General features: G+C 39.8%; 2 protein-coding genes across 2 annotated transcripts; one reads left to right on the top strand and one right to left on the bottom strand.

Moving 5' to 3' along the window:
* Positions 1-603: 603 nt before the first annotated feature.
* LOC110900952 (mucin-2-like) lies at positions 604-1,599 on the bottom strand. Its single transcript, XM_022147806.1, has one exon. It carries the CDS (start codon positions 1,597-1,599, stop codon positions 604-606), a length of 996 nt encoding a protein of 331 aa, XP_022003498.1.
* Positions 1,600-20,354: 18,755 nt separating this feature from the next.
* LOC110900951 (neurofilament medium polypeptide-like) lies at positions 20,355-22,031 on the top strand. The gene has a single exon (XM_022147805.1). It carries the CDS (start codon positions 20,355-20,357, stop codon positions 22,029-22,031), a length of 1,677 nt encoding a protein of 558 aa, XP_022003497.1.
* Positions 22,032-26,510: the final 4,479 nt, after the last annotated feature.

Raw genomic sequence — 26,510 nt, 5'->3', positions numbered from 1 at the left:
CGGTGTCTTGCTTAAGTTGGGGTATTCGGATCGAGGTTTCGACGGCTCATTCCTTGAATAGGAGTTTCGGTGCCTGTCATACCGTGCGTCTTTGTCGTTTCTCTGGTATCGGTCTCCCCTATTTTTGTTTTTGGATCCCCGGTGATCTTTTTCCTCCTGATTCTTTAGGGCCTCTTTCTTCCTATTGGCTGCATGGCTAGCTGCTACCGCCTTTTCTTGTATGACGTATACTTTGGCTATTCGAAGTATTTCATCGATTATTGGGGGTACGCCATCCCTTCCATGTAGCGTTCTCAGTAACTCGTCATCATTGACCCCCTGGAGGAAAGCTCCACATGCCAGATCATTCGTCACGCCCGGAATCGCCAGGCTTTCCTTGTTAAATCTGATGATAAAGTTTTCTACCGTCTCATTCTCTCGCCGACGGATGTGGAGGAGCTCGTTTCTATCTTTCGTGTGTCTGCGCTGCTGGCTAAACTGTAAGATAAACTTTGATTCTAAATCTTCAAAGCTGTCTATTTCGCCTGTGGGCAGGCTATCCCACCAAACTCGGGCCGCGCCCACTAGCGTTTGTACGAACATTTTGCACCATAAGGGCATGGATCAACAGGCCACTTCGCCGGCGCTCTTGAATAAGTTGAGATGATCATCCGGGTCGACGAGACCATCATACTTGCCAACCGTTTGGGGCATCTTGGGTTTTTCCTTGATAGGAGCCTCGGCAATCCTTCGAGTGAATTTAGACCGAAACGTCGCGTCTACCGGTTTGTACGGTCTGGTAAGTTCATCTTCGTCCACATTTATAGGCTGTGTTGGTGGGGTGTCCATACCCGGGGCAGCTCCCACTATAGGGCTAGGGTTTCCTATTTGGGACACCCGGGGTCTAACCGTGTTTCCCCTGTCATACACAGGTTCAGCCGTAGGCGGAGTCTGGGTATAAACCGGTTGTGGCGTTGGGACATTCCACCAAGGCGGCATGTAAGCCGCGTATGGCGATTGAGTGCTACCCTGCGCTGTTCCCTGGAGCGGATACGCTGAACCCCCGTACGAGTGTAAATACCCATAAGGGGGTGCATAACAATACCCCTGAAAGTATACTTGGTTTCCTGGTGTGACGGGGGCGTTCATGACTCCGGCCGGCATGACAACCGGCTGGTGAGGCGGTGTTGATAATGTCGCCGTGAGCGCCGCTGAGTATAGCGGTGGCATCGAGTTGGAAATCAGAGGTTGATAGTATTGAGGCATGCTAGTTTGTAATGCGATGGCACTGTGGCTTGCCGATGCGATAACAGGGATGGAGGAGAGGCGTGAAGCTTGTGCGTTAGTGGTTGTTGCTGGGGTGAACATATTACCGCTAGCTCCCCCCAACTCCCTTGATTGCAGTTGTGAGGGCATGTAAAGAAACGGACTCGTCACCACAGTCTGGGAAGAGACGGTGGTGATGTTGTCAAAACCCGGCGGTGGTCCTTCTGCCTCGAACTCTGGGTCCAGCGACCTCGTAACGGCTGGGGAAGGCTGTGTGGTGGTACCGAGGTTCGCCCCCAACGTCAAGTTATTGTTTGTCATCGTTTGATCTGCTACGTTCTGATCACTTGCCATGAGGTTCTGTCACTGAATAGGTCCCACGGATGGCGCCAATGAAGAAACACTTACCTATATAGTGATTTTGGGCTAGAACTTCCAACGATTAGTGACCCGAACGCTTGGCTGCAAAACAGAAACACCGTTAGGACTCGTTGCAGGAATGGGGTTATTCCTGTAACCACCCTCCGGTGTGAGAATAAGTCTCGGTTTATGGGAGTAAAGGAAATTGAGGAGAGAAAAGTTATATGAGAGCAAGATGATCATACCTTATACGTTTACCTTTATTTATAGGTTTTCCATTAGGGTTTCCTCTAACCTAGGATATATTCCGATAAGTTAGAGATTTACATGATCTTCCCAAAAAGTTGGAGATTTGGTTGTGTAACTTCCATGCAGTTATGGAAGGTTCTAGAATAATCATTTATATTTATATTAAGATAATAGGTTGTAACCGGGTCGGGTTGACCGATGCGGGTCACACCTCGTCACGCAGCATGTTCAATCTTCAACCCAAGAACCCATCCCCTCGACCCAAACAGCCCCTACTACACAACCACCTCAGTCCACTCATCCGATGCAAACCCGCTCTAAAAGTGGTATTTTTAAACCAAAACACATGGTTGATTTGGCCCATATTGAACGCTATGTGTAACACCTCGTAAAATCACGTCCAATGATGTATTGACACGTGTAGTAAACCCTAATAAAGTCAAACCTTGGGATTTAGGGACTAATTTTTCGAAAAATCGAAAAACTTTAATTATAAACAAACTAGAAGTATTAACAAAACTTAAATAACTTTTAAATAACCTTTTATGGTTTTATATTCACAAATAAGCCACTTGTTGATCAAGTGTAGCCGTTTGTGTATTTAATTGAAAGTTTGCGCAATAAAGGGTTAAAAGCGTCAACATGTTAATTCTTACCTCTGAGTGACCTTTTAACAAACCGAGAGCTTCATGATATTTGATTATGCTCTCGGGAATGCCAATCGTTGGTCGTCCAAGGCTTTTGTGCCTTTGAGTAAAGTTACGCGCAACTTTGCAAGTTAGAGGGACTAAAAGTGTCAATATGTTTAATTATACCTCTGAATGACCTTTTAGAGAACCCGAAGCATCGTAATGTTTAATAATACTTTCAAGGATGCCTAATATGGATTAGATGAGGCTTCAATGCTAATAATGATGAAATGTGCAAGTTTGCGCAATAGAGGGGCCTAAAGCGTCAAATTTTGAATCTACGCCATTCAGTGACCATTTAAGCAAACGGGAGCGTAGTAATATTTAAATATATGCTTGGGAATGATTATTATGGGCCATGGAAGGCTAAAATATTTTCTTTTAGTGTGTGGCATGATAAAATTCCACTCGTCGCGTAATTTGGACCGTTTTTCGCGTCCGTCCGTGTTCCGTCGTAATTAGCCGAACAACGTGACCGTAGGACCAAACGAACCGACATCCGGCATATTTTTGAGCATGTTTCATATTCCCTATGCTTAGGCATCATTTTATAGCCTTAAAAATGGTTTAACGGGCCTCAAACGCATCAGAAAGGGGCTAGAAGCATGCAGGGACCAAAACTGCCATTTTAGAAACTTGATTTCCAGCTGTTACAGCTGTTTTAATCAATTGCAAATGGTTTTCTTCAGTCCTTGGGCAGCCCATAGATTGCTAAAACAAGGGGTAAAGGTGTACGGTCTAGATTTGATCACATTTATCAAGGAACGATCCTAACGGTCCTCTAAATCCTATAAATACCCATTGAATGTTTGGCTCTCATTTGCACCTCTCCTTCAATCTGATAAACTCTCTGAATTGTGAGGATCTTGAACTCTTTTGAGAACCTCCCTCAGTCCTTTGGACCCTTTGTAAGTCCCCTTTCGTGCTTAGTTTAATTATTTAGCGTTTATAGCCGAAAAGTCAAGCGTTTTCGATAAACGCTTTGACTTTCAAATGGTTGAGCCATTGTTCGCAACGAACATGGCTACGTGACCGTAATTAGGTGGGTGTTAAACCCTCAAAAGGGCACCTCCTAATTACCACGTTTACTTAGTTAAATTGTCGGGTCAAATAAAAGTCAAACGGGTTAGTTTTAAATAAATACATAACTATCAATATAGAAGCCATAATATCAGTTTTCTCATATTAATAACTTGGTAATTATTAATTGAACATGTCTAAGCATGTTCAACCCGACAATTCTAAGTATAGGCTCGGTTCGGAACCGAAAGTCGCAAAAGTTGACTTTTGCTTTGACTTTCAGTTCTGACCCGATTCAGCTTAGTTTAGATATGCCTTAGGATTCCATTAGGACCATATTATAAGTTAGTATAACCCTCCGAGGTTATACAACTTGGTTCCATAGAAATCCTAGTTCATGCATGTTTCCGTTAAATGCCTAAATGTTGACCGTTATGCCCTTTAGACCTTAAAACGTGATTTTTGAAAATGTGAAAGAGTAGAAACCTTAGTTACTGATTTAAAAACTTACACCCAAAGTTTGACATCAGTTTGAGGTCTAGATTAAGAGTTATGCTCATTAGCGCAATTAGAAAGCTTTTTATTAAATAAACGGCGTAATTAGCGTATAGCCTACCTAAACCCAATTTTTGAAAACAAACTTTTTACCTACTGATATAAAATAATATTTTAGGATTTTTGAAGATTTTTATTTATTTTTAGGCTGAGCATAACTTAGAGTTCTGAGCTTGATTCGGTAATTGTCGGTTTTGCCCTTTTGGGCTATAAAATGAGTTTTACAAATCCTTTTGACCCCAAACCTTTTTCTACTGATCTAATAAGTTAAATAAATTATTTTGAGCCTTCTGGAATTTTAAAAATATCAGCTTTCTATATAAAACCCGGAAATGGCTCCAAATCGCCTTTTAAGCGTTTTTAACGCATAAGTATGTGCTAGAACCTATTTAAGCATATGAGGTTGAAACCTACTGATGTATTCAGTAAAATTTTTATATTTTAACAGTAAGGAAAAGTTTTAAACTCAGGTTTTCAGTTTTGACCTTTTTAACCTATGTGAAATTACCAAAATGCCCCTATGGTGCATAGTATGGTTATAATTAATAAATTTCACATATATATGATACCCTACTGTTATAACTTATTAAATTAAGTATATTTACTGATTAAATCAGATCTGTAACTCAGAATAATATTTAATCTCTTTTATAACCTTTAAAATGACCAAAATACCCCTACGGGGCATAAATTGGTCCTTATTTCGTTTTGGGCATAATGGAAGGTATCTTACTGATATCACAACATATATAAGGCATATTAACTTAGGAAACCTGTATATGACTCTTATGGTTACCCGTTACGCTTCTTACGCGTTCGGTTCGGTTTATGTAACTAGTTTGCATAAATTAGCCAAAACGGGCCAAACCTTATCATTTTTATCTCAAAATCCAGAATGTGTTTAGTTTACCCATATTATACAAGTCTTCAAACTTGTCGGGTCTAAATCACATTCTATTCCGGTCTTCGCTTAATCGTGCGTAAGAACCGTGAACCGTTCCTTAAAAACTAACCGGTCTAAGTTACGACTTAAATAAGACCCGTTAGGAATCTAATAGGTTAATAAAACCTCCGTTCTAGATTAAGAGCCCCAATAGAAGTACTTGTGCTTGCTGATTTGAATATACGGCTAAGTATAAATTGCATTGCTAGCTCAGGTAAATACTTTTAACTTATTTTCCCTTATACGGGCTTGGGATACGGTATTATAAAAATACCGCTTGGTCGGGTGTAGAAACCTTTTGATCGAAGATGATTAAATTGCATAATCCCGTTTTAATCTGTATTGATTGATAACAAATAACATTAGGGGTTAATGACCGTGTCCTTGATATCCTTGGCTCATTTAAAAAGTGAATGGCCATAACTTAAGCACATGGTGTAGGCATAACACCTCCTGTTGCGTATGTAAAAGATATACTCACTCGTAAGGTGTCTTCTTGTGAGTTATATTTATGGTGTGTCGATTAATCTTGACCGGCTTGTATTGTATAATCACCGGCCCTAAATGTTGGACAAACATGTAAATCGGATACAAGATTTTTATTAATAAGATTGTCCCAAGTTATAAAAGATATTTTGTGCCTCGTGCATTCAAATCAATTTTCAAACTCTTTTCCAAAATGAGTCAGTTAATTGTATTTACCAGTGTAAACTGACGTATTTTCCAAAAAGGTTAAGTGACAGGTACTGAACGTAATTGGCTGGAAGCTCAGGGCGTTAATAAGGAATCTTGCAAGTTCTAGATGCCTGAAGTCTGTTGAATAGTTTTTCTTTTATTTGATCCGCCTGTGGATCCTTTACTTTCCGTTGTAATACTCTGATATTACGTTATATTCGGATTGTAATATATTTATCTTTTGCTTCCGCTGTGCATTTATATATTGTGTTGTTTGACTATGATGATATCAACTACGTCACGATACTCCCCACCGGGCCCACCGGTGACACGTGGAAATTTGGGGTGTGACAGGTTGGTATCAGAGCCAACATTGAGTGAATTAAACACTAGCCTTTTGTGTTTAGTCTCAATGACACAGAAGCACATTCCTTGACGTTCTGAGTCTAGACTTAACATAGGAATACCCTCATCCTTATTAGGAAATCTATTGCTTCCAATTTTGTATATATTCTAAATATGTCATCAAGCAAAGAAGCCGTATTGGAAATCCTCTACAACTGGAGCCTTGAAATGCTGAGCTTTCTACCGCGGCTTGAATGAAACGTGCATCCAGGGAGAAAACATTCAGAAATAAAATAAAGAAGAAAACTCCTCTTGCTGAAGATCGTTTCTTTAATAGTCCTTATAAGGACATATTTATTTTTCAGTCCCTTCGAGGACAACATCATTCTTTTCAAGTCCCGTTTAGGGCAGGTCTGTACTCTAATTTTATATAGTGGAATGATTAACTTTAAATTTTCATACTAAAACATGAAGTATGAAACAAATAAAAATAACATTCCTTTTATAAAAACTACCATTTTAATAGAATGGCAAAAATCTAAAAAGGACAAGACCTAGCCACGTGTCATGTAAAGACAGGGCCAAGATGGTAGTTCCTCAATCAGATTTAGATCCTTATTAATATCTTAATTTAGGATTGTTTTGCGTTAAATATTAAAGAGAATCTTAAAGGGCATAATCTAGCTTGAATGTCATTAAAGACCTGGCTAAGATGGAAAAACCTGTTTAAAAGAGATTCAGATTCTTGTTAACACCTAAGAACGTGTTAGCACTCCTGACAAAAGTGATTCGAGAAAATCACAATAATCATTCCTATGTTGGAATTCTTCAAACTTCCTGATCTAGCCTAATGATCCAGAAATCATGGCTTATATCATCCTATAAGATGATCATATTATAAACATCCATTAGTGATGAAGTGCCTACGGGCTAAACTTGTTGTCCGATAAGACAACGACAGTGGTGGTCTTTACCCCCTGTCTAAAGATGTTGGATTGCGTCCAAGCATAATAGTCGGTAGGATCCATACGATCTCGACTAATAGCATCTGAAAAGATGATCATATCATAAACATCCATCAGAAGGGAAATGCCCACGGGCTATATCTATTGTCCTAAAAGACAAAAGGCAGTTGTAGTCTTCGACTCTCTGTCAAGAAAAGTAACCGACTATGCTCAAACCTTAAATGCCTCGTTCCCAAACGATCATGGCTTATAAATTCAAATCTGTCCTCGTGACAAGGCCGTTGTGCCACTTTAATATCCTTAATGATTTATAACTAGGATAAATTATAATGAAAATACTAATTAAATATAATTAATAAATTAACCCATATGGTTCATATTACCATGGTTAATGAGTCATCAAAAATGATAATCCCATAATAACCTTCGAATAAATCATTGTCAATATTTATGTAGCAATCAGGATACATGGCTGGGTCAGACGAGGTTAACAGCCACCCGAAGGAGAACAATGATACTACCAGAATTAATATAACTGGTGCAGAACTACAGGCATTAATAGATGATGCTGTTACTCGAGCTCTCGACAGACAAAATAATGAATCAAGGGATACACACTCTAAGACTCTATCTGTGGCTCGTAGTAAGCCCCCTCCTAAATCACATGAGTCAGAGGAAGACGATGTTCATCACTCATCAAACCAGAGGAGTGTCCCGTCTGGTCAGGTTGTGCTTCATCAAGAGGCACCAGTTAAGAGTTGCTCCTATAAATATTTTGTCTCCTGCAAGCCCAGAGACTTTACAGGAGAGAAAGGAGCCATCGATTGCATGACATGGCTCGATGAAATGGACACTGTTGTTGACATCAGCGGTTGTGCAGAACAGGATGTTGTGAAATTTGTTTCACAATCATTCAAAGGAGAAGCGTTGGCATGGTGGAGATCATTGCTCTAAGCCACGGGAAAGACCCTACTTTATAACTTATCTTGGGATCAATTTGAGGCATTGATCAAGGAAAACTATTGTCCTCAGCATGAGGTAGAAAAGATAGAATCAGACTTCTTGACTCTGGTCATGGAGAATTTGGATTGTCAGGCATATGTGACAAGTTTTAACACGATGTCCCACCTAGTTCCGTATTTAGTCACCCCTGAACCTAAACACATAGCGCGTTTTATTGGAGGCCTAGCACCAGAGATAAAGGGGAATGTTAAAGCATCTACGCCTACCACATACAGGTCCGCAGTGGACTTATCCCTATCTCTCACCTTAGATGCAATCAGAAATAAGTTTATTAAGGCTTCTGGCGAGGGAAAAAGGGAAAGAGAGGAGGAAAACTCTCAGCAATCTGACAGGAAGATAAAGGGAAGTTTTAAGAGCAAGAAGGATTCCGAGTTTAGGAAAAATTCGAGTCAATCTAATGACAAACCCAAATGCAGTAACTGCAGAAAGCAACATTCTGGAAAATGTACAATTGACCCAAGTGCTAAACTGTGTGGAATTTGCAAGACCAAGGGTCACAAGACTTTAGATTGCAAGGAGTTGAAGAACGCGTCATGTTACAACTGTAACGAGGAAGGACACATCAAAACCAACTGCCCAAAACTTATAAAGAAGCATGGAGGGGCCAGGGAAACAAGCGCGTGATTCATCCAGAGGAATGCTCAGGAGTTGGTGCAGAATGACGACGATATAGCAGGTACTGTTGGTACACAATGTCTAAAGCCTGAGTCTTTGTTGCACTAGTTTCATGTATAGGGTCCAGATAGGTTAATTTTGTATAGTTCAGGGGGTTAAAATGTAATTTTATGGTTTGAATGTAAGAGGTCCGCTTTTGTGTCACATGTCCACAAAAGCAAACCCAATTGTTAGTGAGATCCGCTTTTGTGGCATGTCACATAAGCGGACCAGATACTATATAAATACCCCTGTTTTGTGTTTCATTTGTAACCTTGTATGTGAACTCAAGTCGAAGTGCTGTCCGTACGTCAAGTGAAATACAAGTGAAAAAGTGTGTTTAAAGTATAATTCCTCTGTTTCTACTCCATTCTTTTACTGTTTGCTTTGTATCATGTCTGAAATGTATTTCCGCGACATTTCCGGCACGCACTAGCTCTGATTGACTCGTTCTAGAGGTCAAAACTGATCCTACAATTGGTATCAGAGCCAGTTGTGAGTTAGTTTGCCAGATACAAAGCTTTTTACCCGTACTTTTGGAGATTCAGACAGTTTGAACGGTTGAAATGGACTGAAAAGTTGACATAAGGTGTAAAATCTACTAATAACAAACCCTTGAGAAGATTAGACTCAAATTCAGCCTAAAAGGGACCAAAAACCACTCGAGAAACAGATCCGCTTTTACGTCAACTTAGGTTCGCTTTTAAGGTCTGCTCCAAGGTTCACAAGTTTTCAGGTTCGCTCCTAGGGGTATTGTTTGGTCTGCTCGAAAGGTTCGCTCGAAGGATCACTTTCTGGTTCGCTGATAGAGACAATTCTGGTCCGCTCGAAGGATCACTTTCTGGTTCGCTGATAGAGACAATTCTGGTCCGCTCGAAGGATCACTTTCTGGTTCGCTGATATAGACAATTCTGGTCCGCTCGAAGGATCACTGTCTGGTTCGCTGATAGAGACAATTCTAGTCCGCTCGAAGGATCACTTTCTGGAATACGGTTGGTTCGCTTATTAGTTCAAGAGCTGGTTTGCTTATTCGGTGGGTGTAGATCCGCTTATTTGAACAATTGTGTGTAAATTTCTCCGTTGTGATTAAAAATGGAAAGTCAAGACTTTTATAACATGTTTGCTGGTAGTGGTGGAGTTACTCAGAGTCCGACGAGCATCATGCAAAACGTAAATTTGGAAAACGAACTTGGAACTATGCAGAAGCCGCCAAAGTTGATGAGTCTGGATGAGTATTCGGGGTGGTCCGGGAGATTCAAAAACTGGGTGCAGGCCAACCATCTAGAATGCTGGATGAAAATCGAACGCAAATATGTTCCTCCGATGGATGGGTTGAATATGTTGAAAACTATCGCAAGTCTTACAGATGCGGAGCAGATAGAGTTTAAAGCAGAGAAGAAGATGGTTAGTATTCTGCAGCAAGCGATTAAGGAAGATATTCTAGTTCTGTTATAGCACGATGAGAGTGCACAATCAATATGGCAAGCTTTGGAACAGAAGTTTAAAGGCAGTGCATCTATGATCAAAAGTAAGAAAGCGCTGATAAAGAAAGAGTTTGATATCTTCACTAGAATTAAAGGCGAGTCGACAAAGCAACTAATAGAGAGATATTGTCATTTGGTCGTCGAAATGAGAAGGTTGAATATTGAGAAAATGAATGAGGAATGGATCGACAAGCTATGTGATGCTCTTCCCTATGAATAATGGGGAACATATTTGATGATGTTGAAAAATAGTTCAGATTTTGTGAACTATAGTTTGAGTGTGTTTATCGAGAAAATAGAAGCTCATGAGCTGGAGCTGGTAAAGATAAAGAAGATGAACTCAGCAAATATGCCGCAAGATGTGTCATTGTATTATAAAAACAGTCCGGCAGCAACAAATGTTCAAAGTCCAAAGATTCAGACAGGGTTTAGTGCTGACAACACCTCCAATGCTGCATCAAATACTTATCAGTCAAGCCAGTCTACTCCATTTGCCAACTTTGAGCCAAACGTTAAAGTTTCAGAACAGAATTCTCCTCAAAGTTCTACAGGTTCAAATCAATAGGCGTTTGTATCTGGTGTGCAGTGTAACATAGCTGTCAACATCAAGAATGGGAATGAGATTACCGAGAATGCAGCCAAGCAACACATCTCATTACTAGCATCAGTTCTGGAAGCTTATGAGGGTTTGGTAGCAGGAAGGATCGGTAATCTCGATATGACAAAAGAGGATTACGACCAGATCGATCCTGAAGAACTTGAACTGATAGATATAAAATGGTGCATGGCGAGTTTGGTACGCAGAGCTCAACGCTTTATGGAGATTACTGGTCGAAGCAGTCTGTCAGGCCCTGATCAAAAGTTAGGGTTTGATAAATCGAAGGTTACTTGTTTTAAGTGTAAAGAACGTGGTCACTTCAAACGTGAATGCCCCAACCGTGAAGTGAACAATCATCAAAATCCGTTCACAAACGATTACTACAGACAGGCGATCTATCACAGACCAAATCAACAGCCAGCTGTTCAGAGGCCTCAGATCGAGAATAAACCAGAGAAGGCACTTATTGTAAACCAAGATGATGAAAAAGTCGCTTCTGGGTTTAGTTGGGATAAGTTTGTACCAGGAAAGGATGATCAGGCAATGATGGCTGAGGTAGTTGAGATTACCGAGACAGTTGAAGAGTCAAAGGTTATCGATGAGGTAGTTACTGAGATTGCCGATGAGGTAGTTCCTGAGATTGTTTGTGAAGTGGCTCCTGAGGTGGTTGATGAAGTGGTTACTGAGGTAGTTGACGAGGTGATTCCTGAGGTTGTTGAAAAGGTCTCTAAGGAAGGTGTTGCAGCAGTTGAGGAATCAGTGACTGAAGTGCTCAATTTTCAATCACGGCAGGAGGAATTTGTTTATACAATGAAATCTATTCTGCCTCCTAACGTTTTTAATTCTTTTGTAGATTACTTTGAAGAGCCGAGAACTGGAATGTGTCCGAGATTTGAAGAAGAGATAGGAGCAGTCGAGGAGGTGATCGACGTTTCAAAGGAAATGAATGGAGAGGCTCTAAAGGAAATTGCAGACAAAGCTTTGATGAGCAAGTTAAAAGAGGTAGACACAGATTTCCAGGAGTCAGTTGATAAGGTGTCAGTTCTAGGAGAGGAAATTGGAGTCCTAGAGGTCAACGTTGTCAAATCGTCTGAGTCAGAGTCGAATGAAGTCGGTAAAGTTGTGTGTGAGGATAAGATTGTTGTTGAAAATGTTTCAATCCCCGAAACACCATGTCAAAGTTGTTCACAACCTTGCATGGAGTGTCTTGAAAAAGACACTAAATATCAGGAATTGAAACAACATACTGATTTGGTGAAGTTTGATCTAGAACAGGTAAAAGAGGCATATGACACGTTATCTAGGTCAATCAAAATGATTCAAAAAGAGAGTATTGAAAACGATGAAGCAACAAAGTTGGCTCAATCCACATTGTTTGATAAACAAAGAGAAGTTAATTTTCATCTTGACATGATCGCATCTTTAAGAAAAGAACTTGAGTTGGTTAAAATTGAGAATGACAGAATTGATCAAAAGTTGATGAGTTATGTAGCTTCATCGTATGTGTTTGAACAAATAGTCCCTCAACAGTTACATGCTTCACCTGTCTTTAACAGTGTTCCACCCCCAATGTGGAATCATTACACTCAGAAATATCCAGATGGGGTGGAAGCTGCGCTAAACCTTAAGTTGAAAACTATTGAAAGTGATTTACCTGATAACATTGATATCACTTTCGCTGCATCTGACACTGATAACGAATCTCAGGTTATTAAAAACGTTATCGATCAGGTGTTGGATGATGAAAGTGAAAAATCTGAGAAAGCTAACTCGGTGAAGTCTGTCAGTGATTCTGAGGAGGATGGGAATTTCTTAGATCGTTATTTGTCGAAAACGGATAAAAGTGCGAATGATGATCCGATCATGGTGGTTTACACTATGATTGGAACTGACAAACTTTATTCGGACATTGAGTTTCCGCTTCAGAACGTCAAGTTTGAGAATGTTGAGAAAGTTTTTAAGTTGGTTGAACTGAGTGTTAACGAAATCAAGAAAAATGATTTCTTTTCGAAATTGAAGAAATCAGTTGGTTCTTCATGTCCCACTAGTCCGGAAAAAATAGATGGGTGGGTAAAAGTCAAAACAAGAAAAATCAGTTAAAGAAAAAAGGTATTGGTTTTGAGAAGAAAATGGCTAAGCAGGTAGTCAAGCCAAAAGATAGGATTGATGACGTGTTTGTCGCTGGTCCTAGCACTGAGAATGAAAAAGAATATATCTTTAGTCAAAAAGCTGTTGACGATTTCAATGCAGCGCAGAAGCTGAAAGTGGAAACTGTTAATAACACTTTTGTCGAGTATGACAAACGTGTGTGCTATCACTGCAATGAAATCGGACATATGGCTAAACAATGTCAGAATGTTTTTAAGAAACCGGTTGTTGAAAAATCTGTTAAAAAACAAGTGGTTGAGAAACCAAAGGTTGAAAAACCTAAGGTTCAAAACAAGAGTATTTCAAAACAAATGGTTCAAAAATCTCGACCAAAGTCACCGGTTGTTGAAAAGGGTAAACAAGAAATGATTTCCCCGGTCCGTATTCTTAAAAGAGGTGAAACCTTGAAGTCGGAGGATAAGCCGAAGTCGATTTTCGAAATTGGCGAATCTTCTAAGTCTCACAAGACTTCAAAGTTTTACCCCAAAGCAAAAGTTTTTGAAAATCAATCGTGGATCGTGAAATCGAAACCTCCAGTTGAAATCAAGAAAATGGAAAGTGTTTTGAAAAATGAGTCAAATCTTGTTAAAGATGATGTTGTTGAGTTTGAGACTGAGTTTGATAAGTTTTTGTCAGAATTTCCCACAATTAACAACAAAATAAAACAAGATGTCAAAGAAGAAGCTTCAAATGTCACATTTAACTTTCCTAAAACAAATGAGAAGTGCGATGTAGTGTTTGGATCCGTGTCAGAAGTCAAGAAACCGTGGGCATCATTGTTTGAGTAATGTGTTTGTGTGTTGGTTGCAGGGGCTGCCCAAGTCTGTTCTTTCGAGGTGGATATTGGACAGTGGAGCATCACGCCACATGACTGGGTCATTAGCTCTCTTGTATGATGTCAAGGCTATAAATGGAAGCTACGTGGGGTTTGCTGGAAACCAAGGTGGCAGAATTGTCGGCCAGGGAAAGCTTACCAACGGAGTGATATCTTTTGACAAAGTGAACTACATTATAGAGTTGACAAACAATTTGTTAAGCATATCACAAATATGTGATAAGGATTTTAGCGTTCATTTTACAAAATCAGAGTGTTTGGTTATAAAACCAGGGTTTAAAGTCCCTGATGAGTTGGTGCTGTTGCGCGCTCCGAGGGTTAACGATCTTTATATTTTAGATATGAGTGCTGCAATGCCAACAACTCCTCAAAAGCAATGTTTTGTCACTAAATCAAAAGCAACTGAAAAAGAATCGGTAATGTGGCACAGAAAAATGGGACATATTCATGTACGTAAGATGAATTTTCTGGTGCACAATGATTTAGTTGAAGGTGTAAATGTAAAAAACTTTCATTTGCCTGATGATTGCATTGCTTGTAAAAAGGGTAAACAGGTTCGAAAGTCACATCCGCTGAAGATGCTCAACACTATCAAGTTACCTCTCGAGAGATTGCACATGGATCTCTTCGGGCCTGTCAATGTCAAAAGCATCAGTGGGGATTCTTATTGCTTAGTGGTGACAGATGATTATTCGAGGTTTTCGTGGGTGGCATGCTTGGAGAGAAAAGATGAAAATTTCGAGACGTTGATGATTTTGTTTAAGAAGATGGAAACGGTGTACAAGCTGCCAATCAGGAGAATTCGAAGCGACAACGGAACGGAGTTCAAGAATAACAAAATGTACGAGTTCTGCAACGAGAAGGGGATACTACATGAATTCAGTGCACCGTACACACCACAGCAAAACGGTGTGGCTGAACGAAAGAACAGGACCCTGATCAAAACTGCACGTACAATGTTGGCCGATTCCAAGCTTCCGATTTACTTCTGGAGTGAAGCAGTTTCAGCGGCATGCTATACCTTGAACCGAGTTCTCACCGTGAAGACATACAAAAAGACGTGTTTTGAGTTGCTGCATCGTTACAAGCCAAATCTTGAGTTCCTAGAACCTTTTGGCTCTCCATGTACTTTTATAGATGTTGATGGTAAACTCGACGCTAAAGCTAATGAAGGGTTCTTTGTAGGTTACGCCAGCCCGCTAAAAAGGGTGTTTGTACCATGTCTAGGGAAGGTGATTCAGGTCCATCATGTGGATTGTCAGAAGCACACGCCATCGCAACCACTTCCCGGACAAAGATTCCTGTTCGACTACGACAAACTCTGGGAATCGTTTCATTTGTCGTCCGAGCCGAGTGATGAGGAACTTGCTCTTATGTACCTGTATCAGCAAAGTCAGTCACAAGAGCCAGTATCTAGACTGCTAGATGTTCCTATACCCACCGTGGGTACTCACGATGATGAAGCAGGACCAAGTGGAACTATTCATGTACCGCCAGAGGAACCAGCTCCGTCATTTGACGTTTCTGGCGACTCAGAGGAGGAACCCGCTCCTACCTTTGACGAGGAACCAAATGAGACATCAGAGGAGGCTGTTGATCAAACCGTTGATCTCGACATTTCGAATCTGGAATCGGAAGTAGTGGTGCCTGATACGGTGATGCCACGGACGCTGCCTTATCATCCTTCAGAACAAATTATTGGCGATCTACAGAGTGGTGTCAAGACGAGACATCAGATAGACCGTGCTTTTACATGTTTTTATTCATCTATAGCTGATATGCAGAAAGAAGTCTCATTTAAATGTTTTATTTCGCAGATAGAGCCCAGGACCTACAAAGAAGCATTGACCGAGGACAGTTGGGTGAATGCTATGCAGGAGGAACTACAACAGTTCGAGAAATTGGGCGTCTGGAGACTTGTTGATCTGCCAAAGAATCAGAAGTTGATAAAGACGAAATGGGTCTTTAAATGTAAACGAGACGATAGAGGAGTCGTGGTGAGGAACAAAGCACGACTAGTGGTCCAAGGCTTCAGCCAACAGGAGGGAATAGACTATGATGAAGTTTATGCGTCGGTTGCAAGGCTTGAAGCAATCCGCATTTTTCTAGCCTTTGCATCTTGGAAAGATTTCAAAGTCTATCAACTCGACGTCAAATCATCTTTTCTGTATGGCAAAATTCGAGAAGAAGTGTATGTGGGGCAACCACCGGGGTTCACTGACCCACAACACAAAGACAAAGTGTATCTATTGGATAAAGCACTTTACGGACTTCACCAGGCCCCGAGAGCCTGGTACGAGATGCTTTCCACCTACTTGCTGGACAACGGGTTCACGAGAGGCACAGTAGATAGCACTCTGTTCACAAAAGAAGAAGCAGGCCACTTGCTGATCGTGCAGATATACGTTGATGACATCATTTTCGGTTCCACCAACGACGATTTGTGCAAAGATTTTGAGAGAGTAATGAAGAAGAAGTTCGAAATGAGTTCGATGGGGGAGATGAAGTTTTTCCTCGGGCTGCAGGTAGAACAAATGCCCGACGGAATTTTCATTCACCAGTCAAAGTATGTAAAGGACGTGCTCGACAAGTTCGATATGACAGATTGCAGTCCTGCATCCACCCCCCTTGCGCAGAACCATGGTATTTGTCCTGACGAACAAGGCGTGAAGATGGATGAAACGTTATACCGATCAATCATTGGTTCGTTAATGTATCTCACAGCTTCCCATCCCGACATCATGTACCCGACATGTCTCTGTGCAAGATATCAGTCGAATCCGAAGCAGTCACATCTGACGATCGTCAAACGCATCTTACGGTATTTGAAGGGCTGCCCAAGCATCGGCTTGTGGTACCCTCGTTCGGGTGACTTTACTTTATCCGGTTTCGCTGATTCAGATTTTGGTAGCTGTAAGCAGAATGCAAAGTCCACCACTGCTGGGTGCCAGTTTTTTGGAACTCGGCTTGTTACCTGGCAGTGCAAGAAACAAACTGCAGTTGCGCTCCCTACATGTGAGGCTGAGTACGTCTCAGCCTCTAGCTGTTGCTCGCAGATCCTCTGGATCTAACAGCAGATGCGCGACTTCGGTTTGCAATTCTTGGATACACCGATATTTGTGGATAATGAAGCGGCCATAAATGTTACTAAAAATCCAGTTCATCATTCGAAAACAAAACACATTGAAATCCGTCACCATTTTATAAGAGATTGTCACGAGAAGAAATTAATACGGATTGAACATGTGGGCACCGATGATCGGAAAGCTGATTTTTACACAAAACCTTTTGATAAAAAGAGATTTTACTATCTTTTGAGGTTAAATGGGTTGAAAAATCTGCAATCTGGGAGGGTTATCGAATGTGAAGCCGAGCTGGGCAGCGATCTGACATGAACCGTGTCGTGTTGTTATTTTTTTGTACAGTTGTATTTCCTGCTTTTCGATAAAAACAAAAACACAAAAATATGTTTTAGTTTTAGGGGGAGATATTCGCAGAAAAATACAAAAACATGATAAAATCATAAAAATCCAAAAACATTAAAAAATTTAAAAAAAGAGTTGTGTAGAATAGGGGAAATGATAGTACATCAGCTAGACGGATTCAGTACGCTAAAGAATTGTAATGTAAAAATGCAATTAAGCAGTCTTGCTAAAGATGTGCCGGTAGGTTTTTACAGAATTAGTAGATTAGTTTGGGATATAAACATAAATTTCACTTGCGTCTTCGTGGGGAACACCTCCAGGATATATAGGTAACCCCTGAAATCCAGTTTGAAAGGTCCCGTATTCTGAGATACTAGGTCTTTATGCTCGGTGATATCTGGGGTATTATCCCGGGACTTCTGCTGTATGGAAATACTGACCTAGTCCCCGGATAATACTTTCCGCAAAAAGCTTTGAAACATAAGCTTCACCCTCAGCAAGCTGATGAAACAATAAAATTGATAGTCGCTGCTGTTGAAAATAGAAGATCCTCTAAAGGGGACCCACCTTAAAGTCGAACCGTCATCTCTCTGCTGAACGGAAGTTCTGACCTGAGCTCTCACGGTTTCGCATTTACCCCCAACAGATATCAGCTGTGGTATATTCACCTGTAAGACTGAATACTGGGATCCGGATACGGGAGTATATACTGAGGTGGGACACATGTAAACGTTTAAGTCTTAAAACACTAATCACGTATCCTGAATAGATTGAAAGTTTTGTGAGAATTTAAGTGGATCAATATATCGGCAATCTACGTGAACTGTTTAAAGCTTAAAATGTAATATCAGCTTAACGGTACTTGTGTTCTGTCGGCAGCTGATATGATCCCCTAACACGCTCACAAAAATATTGTGTGCACATAGTTTCAGTTTGTCCAGATAAAATCCCAAAAATATTTTCATTTCTCATTTTATTTTAGACAACCGATATTGGGAATTGAAAGATCAAAGTCTTTGTGCAGATCATGTCAGAGATTGATGAGGGTTGGGTAAGCTGATGAGTGCAAACTGAGACTTGTATTGAGTTTGAAAGTTAAAAAGTGTGAATGGTTGAAATGTTCAAAAGTTCATTAAGTTGAACCATTTCTGAAATAAAACATCAGGGTACTTCGTAAATCTAATCATCCAAAGCCATTAACTTGGACTTGGTGGGTCAAACAGTTGACCAAGGTCATTGACTTGGACTTGGTCAACTGGGTGTCACTGTGATTAATCGGAAATGTAAAAAATTGAATAAAAATAATTTTTTTTGAAATAATAAATCTGGTTCGCTTTTAAGACACATCAGGTTCGCTTTTGTGTCACTAGAGTAACATGTGGTCCGCTTTTGGGTACATATTGTAAAAGCAGACCTGTCCCCATATAAGTAGCACAGTGGTTCGCTTTTAACGTCATTTACACAACTCAATCCGGTCCGCTTTTACGTCAATTTACTCTAAGGTGTTTCGAGCGAACCTCATTGTTCATCTCGTTTCCTCACTGATTTGTCCGTTTTTTTCATTGTTTCTTGTTAGATCTCGTCTAATTACATCATGGGTAAGGTATGTTTTCTTTCAATTTTTGTTTATTTCATGATCGTCGGCTATTTGTTATGAATGGAATGGTTTTGAAGCCTTGAACTGTCATATTTGCTAAAATTGATCAGATTATTTGTGTCATCTGATAGTGTAGATGATGTTAATGTACTGTAATTGCATCTATTCGACTGTGTGTGTTGTGTGTCGGAGCTGTGTGGGTTCAAGTTTAGATTTAGGGTTATTTAGACAGAATTGATGAAATCAAAAGAATACCCTAGTCTCGGAATCATGGGTAAAATCTAGATCCAAGTTCAATTTTAGGATTTAAGAAGTTATTGCATGTGTATCTAGAGGTCCGCTTATACAGTCATTTAGGTTCGCTTATAAGTGCACTTTTTAGGTTCGCTTATAGATCACCAATCAGATCCGCTCATATGTCATGTTAGTAGTCCGCTTATAGGTAATTTGTTGGTCCGCTTATACGATCACTTGTTTGGTTCGCTTATGCTTACACTTTGAGATCCGCTTTTAGTGCACTTGTGTGGTTCGCTCATAGGACAATATGTGATAGGACAATATGTGATTCGCTTATTCGTGCCTTGTGAGGTCCGCTTGTATGCAATGTTTATAGTCCGCCTGTGTGTACACCTTTGGTCTGCTTTTTAGTCAACGTTGAATTTCAAAATTTGAAATTTTTCTAAATCGTTGTTCATGTTTTTGTTGTGCAGGCGTCGGCGAATGTTGTCTTTGATCCAGTTCACAATAGTTGTTGTGATCTGGATGTAGAAAAGAATCCGTTATTGTCAAACTTCAGTAGCATATTAGATTTCATGGACCGGATTCCAATAAAGAAGGCGCTGACGGACCAAAGGCCAATCTACAGATCACACATTGAACGTTTCTGGAAGAATGCTAGCTATGATGAGGAAAGCAAAGTCATTTCATCGGTTGTGGAAGTTAATGGGAAGTTAGAGACAATCTTGGTGACAGAAGCTCTTGTACGTGAAGTTGTAAACTTTCCAGATGAAGCTAGCTATCCTACGAGGTTTCCTGAAAGGATGGTGAAAGGTTGCATGCTTAGGATGGGATACAGAGGTGCATTGAACACGGGAAATTATCTAAAGTCGAAATTTCAGAAGTCTTTCAAGTTTCTAATTCATTGTATACTGATTTCGCTAAGTCACACAAAGGGTGGTTATGATCAAATGAGAGATTATCAAATGGATATGCTGACGGCGTTGGTTTTGAACAAAAAGTATAATTTCTCGCATATAGTGTTTCACTACATGGCGGAGAACATTACAACGAATGTTAGAGCATGGAAATATCCACGGTTTGTGCAGATGTTAATTGATCACGCATATCCAGGAATAGATAGAAACATTCAAAGTGATCGTTTAGTACAAGCTCACATGTCGAACAACACGTTGGTGCAGTTAATCAAATACCATCCGAATCACCCAGAGCCTGATCTTGTGATTGAAAACTTTGGGTACATCAAAGATGTGAAGTATATTGATCCTGATCCAGTGAATCATCAGAACTAGAGAAATCAGGAAGAAATGAAAGAGGCATCATACGCTGATGAGCTGAGGATTCTGGAAAAATTCAAAGACATAAGGAATGAATGGTACGTAAAAGAATCTGGAAGGAGACGCAGACTAGCGACTCCTACAGCAGAACCAGGTGAAGGTTCTCCTTCTAAGCCGAAGAAGAAGCAAAAGAAGAAAGTTCAAACGATGTTAATCGATGAGCCTGATGAAGATGTTCCTGCTGTGAATGTTGAAAAGGAACAAGAGGCGGCTGGTGGTGAAGATATAGAAATTAATGCAGATTTGTTTACGACAGATACAGATTTTATTGAAAATGTTGTGCAGACTGTCACTTCTGACATTCAGAAAGAGAAAGAGAAGGTGATCGATGATATTGAAGGTGATGACGTTGACAAAGAAACAACTAGTTCTTCAAGTTCATCAGATGACGAAGTGGTAGATGAGGTTGAACGTGAAAGAAGAATGAGAGAAGAGGCAGAAAAAGAAAAGTTGATCAAGAAGAGAAAGAGGCAAGAACAGGAGGATGCTCCTTATGTTCCTTCACCGGAACATGTATCTGAATCGCAATCAACTCCAAGGAGTAGAAAGAAAGCAACACCAAAAGTTAGAATCTCAAAAAGACCTCAGAAGATTGTGCAGAAGAAGAAGCCTGAAAAGGAAAGTCAAAAACCTTCAACACCTCCACGTGAACCAACACCTCCACAATCACCTATTCACCAATCTTCACCAAGACAGCCTACATCTCCACAACATTCATCACCACTCAGACAACCCACACCTCCAAGACAACTATCACCTATTCCTCAATCAACACCACCACCACAACAACCATTTTTCACTTCACAAGATATCTTCGGCACACCTCCACTCACCCATGTACAACCTGGTTCTTTTAGTAAAGGTCTTCCGACACCACAAGATAACCTACTAGATGCTGGAGATTTCGACTTTGCAAACGCTTCTCAAGTTAGAAATGTTGAAAGAAAAGTTGAAGAAGTTGTTGCGGAAAACAAAAGGTTGGCAGCTGAGATCAAGAAGGTAGCTGATAGAGAAAAACTTCTTGCAGTTCGTGTGCAGAAGTTAGAGAGTGAAAATAAAGAATTGACAAAGAAAGTTGATGCTGATCAGACTGAAATCGATATTCTAAAAGTTCGCGTGTCTGAGCTTGAAGAAGAGAAGAATCGACGTGATGGTCAGAACGAATATTTCAAGCTTAAGAACAAAGAGCTTGCAGCAGCTAAAGCGGTAAGTGACCATGAAGTCTATATGCTGAATAGAGTGGTCAAAAGTTTGCTTGGAATGTCAGTCGATCAAAGGTTTGAAGAGTTGAAAGTGGAAGACCTTCGTGCTGAACGTCAAGCTGAACTTGAAATGCAGATGAAAGATAAAGGTAAAGGAGTTGAAGGAAGTTCATCTGTGCCTGAAATGGCTCTAGTACCTTCAATGGTTACAGAGAATCCTGACCCTATCTCTGCAGTCTCTGGTTTATTTGAAGAAGAGACTCTAATGCATGAATTGATTGGTGACGACGATGAAGAGGATGATGAAGATGATGATGATGATGATGATGAGTTTGTATACTCAGCAAGCAGTCATAGTTCTAAAGGTGACGATGATATGACGCTGCAGGAGGTTCTGGTGTTAGGGTTACAGAAGCTGCTACTGAAAAGGTCGTTGATGATTTGATGAACGACACGGTGAATGAAAAAAGTGGTGAAGCTTCGGGAAAGGGGGAGTCAGGTAAGACGCAGATTGTAGAACATTCTGAACCATTGTTCTTGCGTTTAGATGTGTATAGGGAGATGTTCAAAGATGTAAATCCTGAGATTCCCTTCGACTCTGAAGAAGATTTGGAATCGTTTGATATAAATAAACAGCAAGATTATAAGTATGATTATGTTGAAGAGGCTGATCAATATGATCGAGTTGAAGTAGAGGAGTGTTCTGATAGTGAAGAGGTCGCTGAAGATACATCAAAACTGCCAACTCTAATGGAGTTCTTTGCAGCAGAAAATAGAGAAGAGTTGCGACAAAAGGTGACTGAAGCTGTAAACGAGAATGTGTTTGAAAATCTGAAAAAAGATGCTGAGAAAGAAAGTCAATCAGATGTTGAAAAAGAAGATCGTTCGAAGTGGTTCAAAGACAGTCATGAGAGAAAGTTCAAGAGGCCTTTGAAGTATTTCCAACGTGATAGAACTGTTTCTCTTGGCGACATTATCAGTTGGGGATTTCTGCCACAAGTGAACGCATACGCTATTCGTAGAGAGTACGGCGTCCAATATTTCAAACGTTTATATGACATTATGTCATTACCGTGGTGGGACTTCGATGAATTATCTAAAGTGAGAAGCTTGGATTACCCAGTGAGGCAAAATGACAAGGCGATGTGGGGTTACATTAAGTACGAGGCTCTAAAAGGTTTTCAAAAGTGGAAGCCTCATCGTCCTAGACGTGTTCAAAGGGTAGATCCAGTGACTGGTGTTACTGAAACAATTCTGAATGTAAAGCCTCCAAGAACTATGAAGACGATTCCTATGCCTGAAATGGAGCAGGATTTCTATAAAGGTTTTATTGATTGGGTTTACAGCTGTATAACAACTGAAGCGATCATAACTTACAGAGCTGGTGGTGAACTTAGAGATATTCACGTCTATGATCCTATGTGGTTGGTGAACTGCTCGGCAAAAGACATAGAATGCTTGTTCATTCACAAGATCCGTTATAAAGCAGCAGATATAGTGCAAGCACTACAATTTCAACGTGTAGTTTCACTGTGCTTTCAAAAGGTATCAACTCCGAAAGCAAATGGAAATCTTCATGGTGGTCATTAGATGAAAAGATGAAGAAGAAAGCAAAACGTGAGCGTGAACGTGAAAATCAAAGGATGGAAGAAAAGAGAGGTATGTTCATGAAGCAACAACGGGAAGAAGAGAAAGCGAAGAAGAAGTTGAATGAAAGAATGAGAGTCGAGCTGAGCAAGAAGCCAAATTCGCGTGAAGAGAAATACAAAGCTGTCTGAAGACCTATATTCTAGACAAAGATTGCGGCTTCATCCAAGGGGGAGTTTGTTGGTACACAATGTCTAAAGCTTGAGTCTTTGTTGCACTAGTTTCATGTATAGGGTCCAGATAGGTTAATTTTGTATAGTTCAGGGGGTTAAAATGTAATTTTATGGTTTGAATGTAAGAGGTCCGCTTTTGTGTCACATGTCCACAAAAGCGAACCCAATTGTTAGTGAGATCCGCTTTTGTGGCATGTCACATAAGCGGACCAGATACTATATAAATACCCCTGTTTTGTGTTTCATTTGTAACCTTGTATGTGAACTCAAGTCGAAGTGCTGTCCGTACGTCAAGTGAAATACAAGTGAAAAAGTGTGTTTAAAGTATAATTCCTCTGTTTCTACTCCATTCTTTTACTGTTTGCATTGTATCATGTCTGAAATGTATTTCCGCGACATTTCCGGCACGCACTAGCTCTGATTGACTCGTTCTAGAGGTCAAAACTGATCCTACAGGTACCTTTCCTTATCAAGAGTTTATGCAGAAATTTATTTGATACCAACACAGATAACTCTATTATGGACAATAAATGTTATAAGCGGTTATATCTGCCTTGAAGGACCTTAGGCATATAGCGCAAGGTGGAATTGGCCAATGATACTCTAGAGACTGCTTCAACAACCTTAGATAGATATTTTATACTAGGAATCACTCTTATCAAACATCCCTATGTCAAGCTTTCAAGCTATCCAAAATCATCAATATGCTCAAGACAGATGTGACATTTTGATCCTCTGTCAAAAAGGGTGATAGACTAGGTCCAAACCTTAAATGCCATTGATGGTCTTTTATGACCTTGGCTAAGTAATATTGATGTATATTCTTTTAACTAACGTTCATTAAGAATGTTAGTGCTATATTGGCCTGCATGGTTTAATGATGCCATGGTTAGTATATACTAAGGCCATCAGGGTGATGAATAGCAACTGTTGGACTGCAACTAGGAAATCGATTCGTTTGGTTATAAGAACCAAAACTTGAGTATGACAAACGCGGATAAGACAGCAGTCAATCGCGCCATTGATAATACGACGCATGTTAATGATGTTACAATTGAGAACCTCAAAATTTACAAGGATATTCTTCTAACTATGATAGACGCAGCTGTTGGAAAAGCTGTGAAGGAGACAGTGAAAAAGATCCAAGAGCTAAATGCTACTTGCTCCAAATCCTTCATAAACCTTAAGTGTAGAAAACTTTTAAAATCTCTCTTGAGAACCCTAGATACTAAGTGTAAGGTAAAACTTGCAGACAAAATTATAGGAACCATTTCTTCTGTTCCGTCAGGAATCTTCAGTCATAAGGTTCTAGGTGTACTCTCGCTCCAGAAGAAGTATGTCAGAATATGCAGATGATATCTCTTGATCTCTATCGATTAAGAATACCAGATGGTATAACAAAAAGCGCCATATGAGGGTTGGTGTATCTTAATAAGTTCCATAGATTGCTCCCATGCCTGATCAACATGGAGGTTTAATGCATGGAACCCCAAAGATATTCCAATGATCATATGATACTAAAAGTCAACTAATGGTATTTAAAGAAGATATTCAGAATGGAATTGTCCAAGTAAATGTTCCTGATTAAGAAATTCGTGGACTTGTAACCTAAATGTGTCGCTTATTTGACACAAGCATTGATGGATGAACTGGAGCCTGAGATATGGAAAATCTCTATAACCTCCTTGTATCTTGATTATCTTCTCCTAAGATTACCCTGTTTACCTCCTTAGAGGCAAGTAGAGTTAAGATCAACATCCCGCTTAGGGCTACATTATTGCAAAATCTCCATGATGACTGGTACCATCATTGGAAGAATCGGAACCCTGATTAAGTGAGTTTAAAAATAGAGGTTCATATAGCCTAACTCGATATTCTGAGAATTTGATATGGTTAAGTAAGAAAGACGGTTCATTTGCTTATACATTTGATTACCGCAACCCTATTTAGGCAACGATTAAGAATCGTCGTTAGCTACCCAGGATCGTCGATTTGTTCGACTAGCTGTGAGGATTAGCTATTCCTTAAGATTGGTTTTAAGTGGTTGGAATAACCATCTCACCTTAAAATAAGCTTTTCTATAATAGTTGTTATATAAGTATCAAGGTTGCTCCTTGGGAGACCTTGTATAGATGGAATGTTAAACATCTATTGTTAAGAACAATAGATTGGTAAGCCCAATTATCAGAATCTGAAAGTTGCATTGGAAACAACAAATAAGATCATTCGAATTCATAATCATCTTAAAGTTGCCAGTAATCGGCAGAAAAATTAGGATTGATAAAAGTTGCAACCTTCTTAAGTCCTTAATAAGGAATAAGGTTCAATCGAAGGTATCACCCTTAGAAGGGTGTGCAAAATTTTAAATTTCCCAGGAAAGGTTAAGTCCTGGATATATAGGAGCATTCGGAAATCGAATGCAACAAAGGTCAATAGCCTATAAGCTAAAACCTATGTAAGGAGCCTAGTGGAGTTCGCAATGTGAACCACACTGATAATTTAAAGATAGGTTTCGCCAATAAGTCGAAACACATTATCTTGTAATGATAAGCAGATTAATGAAACTTTATGATATAATAAGAACCCGTATCGATCAAGGATCGGTAGGTTAAGAATGCTCTAAAAGGATACATGTACAAATTATAGAAGTCAACTTGGGTGCTTGGAGAGGCCCCAAGTATGCTATGAAAATTAAGTCCAATATAAAGCAGAAGGTACTTCCATTACTTTAGCAAATCTCGAGGTCGAGATTTATTTTAAGGGGGTGAGGATGTAACACCTCGTAAAATCACGTCCAATGATGTATTGACACGTGTAGTAAACCCTAATAAAGTCAAACCTTGGGATTTAGGGACTAATTTTTCGAAAAATCGAAAAACTTTAATTATAAACAAACTAGAAGTATTAACAAAACTTAAATAACTTTTAAATAACCTTTTATGGTTTTATATTCACAAATAAGCCACTTGTTGATCAAGTATAGCCGTTTGTGTATTTAATTGAAAGTTTGCGCAATAAAGGGTTAAAAGCGTCAACATGTTAATTCTTACCTCTGAGTGACCTTTTAACAAACCGAGAGCTTCATGATATTTGATGATGCTCTC

The sequence above is a fragment of the Helianthus annuus genome, chromosome 13, assembly GCF_002127325.2.
Source record: "Helianthus annuus cultivar XRQ/B chromosome 13, HanXRQr2.0-SUNRISE, whole genome shotgun sequence".
Classification (NCBI taxonomy): Eukaryota; Viridiplantae; Streptophyta; class Magnoliopsida; order Asterales; family Asteraceae; genus Helianthus; species Helianthus annuus.
Note: the sequence above shows the minus strand (reverse complement) of the source record. Positions and strands in the feature narration are given on the sequence as shown.

Coding starts and splice junctions, on each gene's coding strand:
- LOC110900952 (XM_022147806.1), bottom strand. CDS start 1,599: ATGGCAAGTGATCAGAACGTAGCAGATCAAACGATGACAAACAATAAC.
- LOC110900951 (XM_022147805.1), top strand. CDS start 20,355: ATGAAAGAGGCATCATACGCTGATGAGCTGAGGATTCTGGAAAAATTC.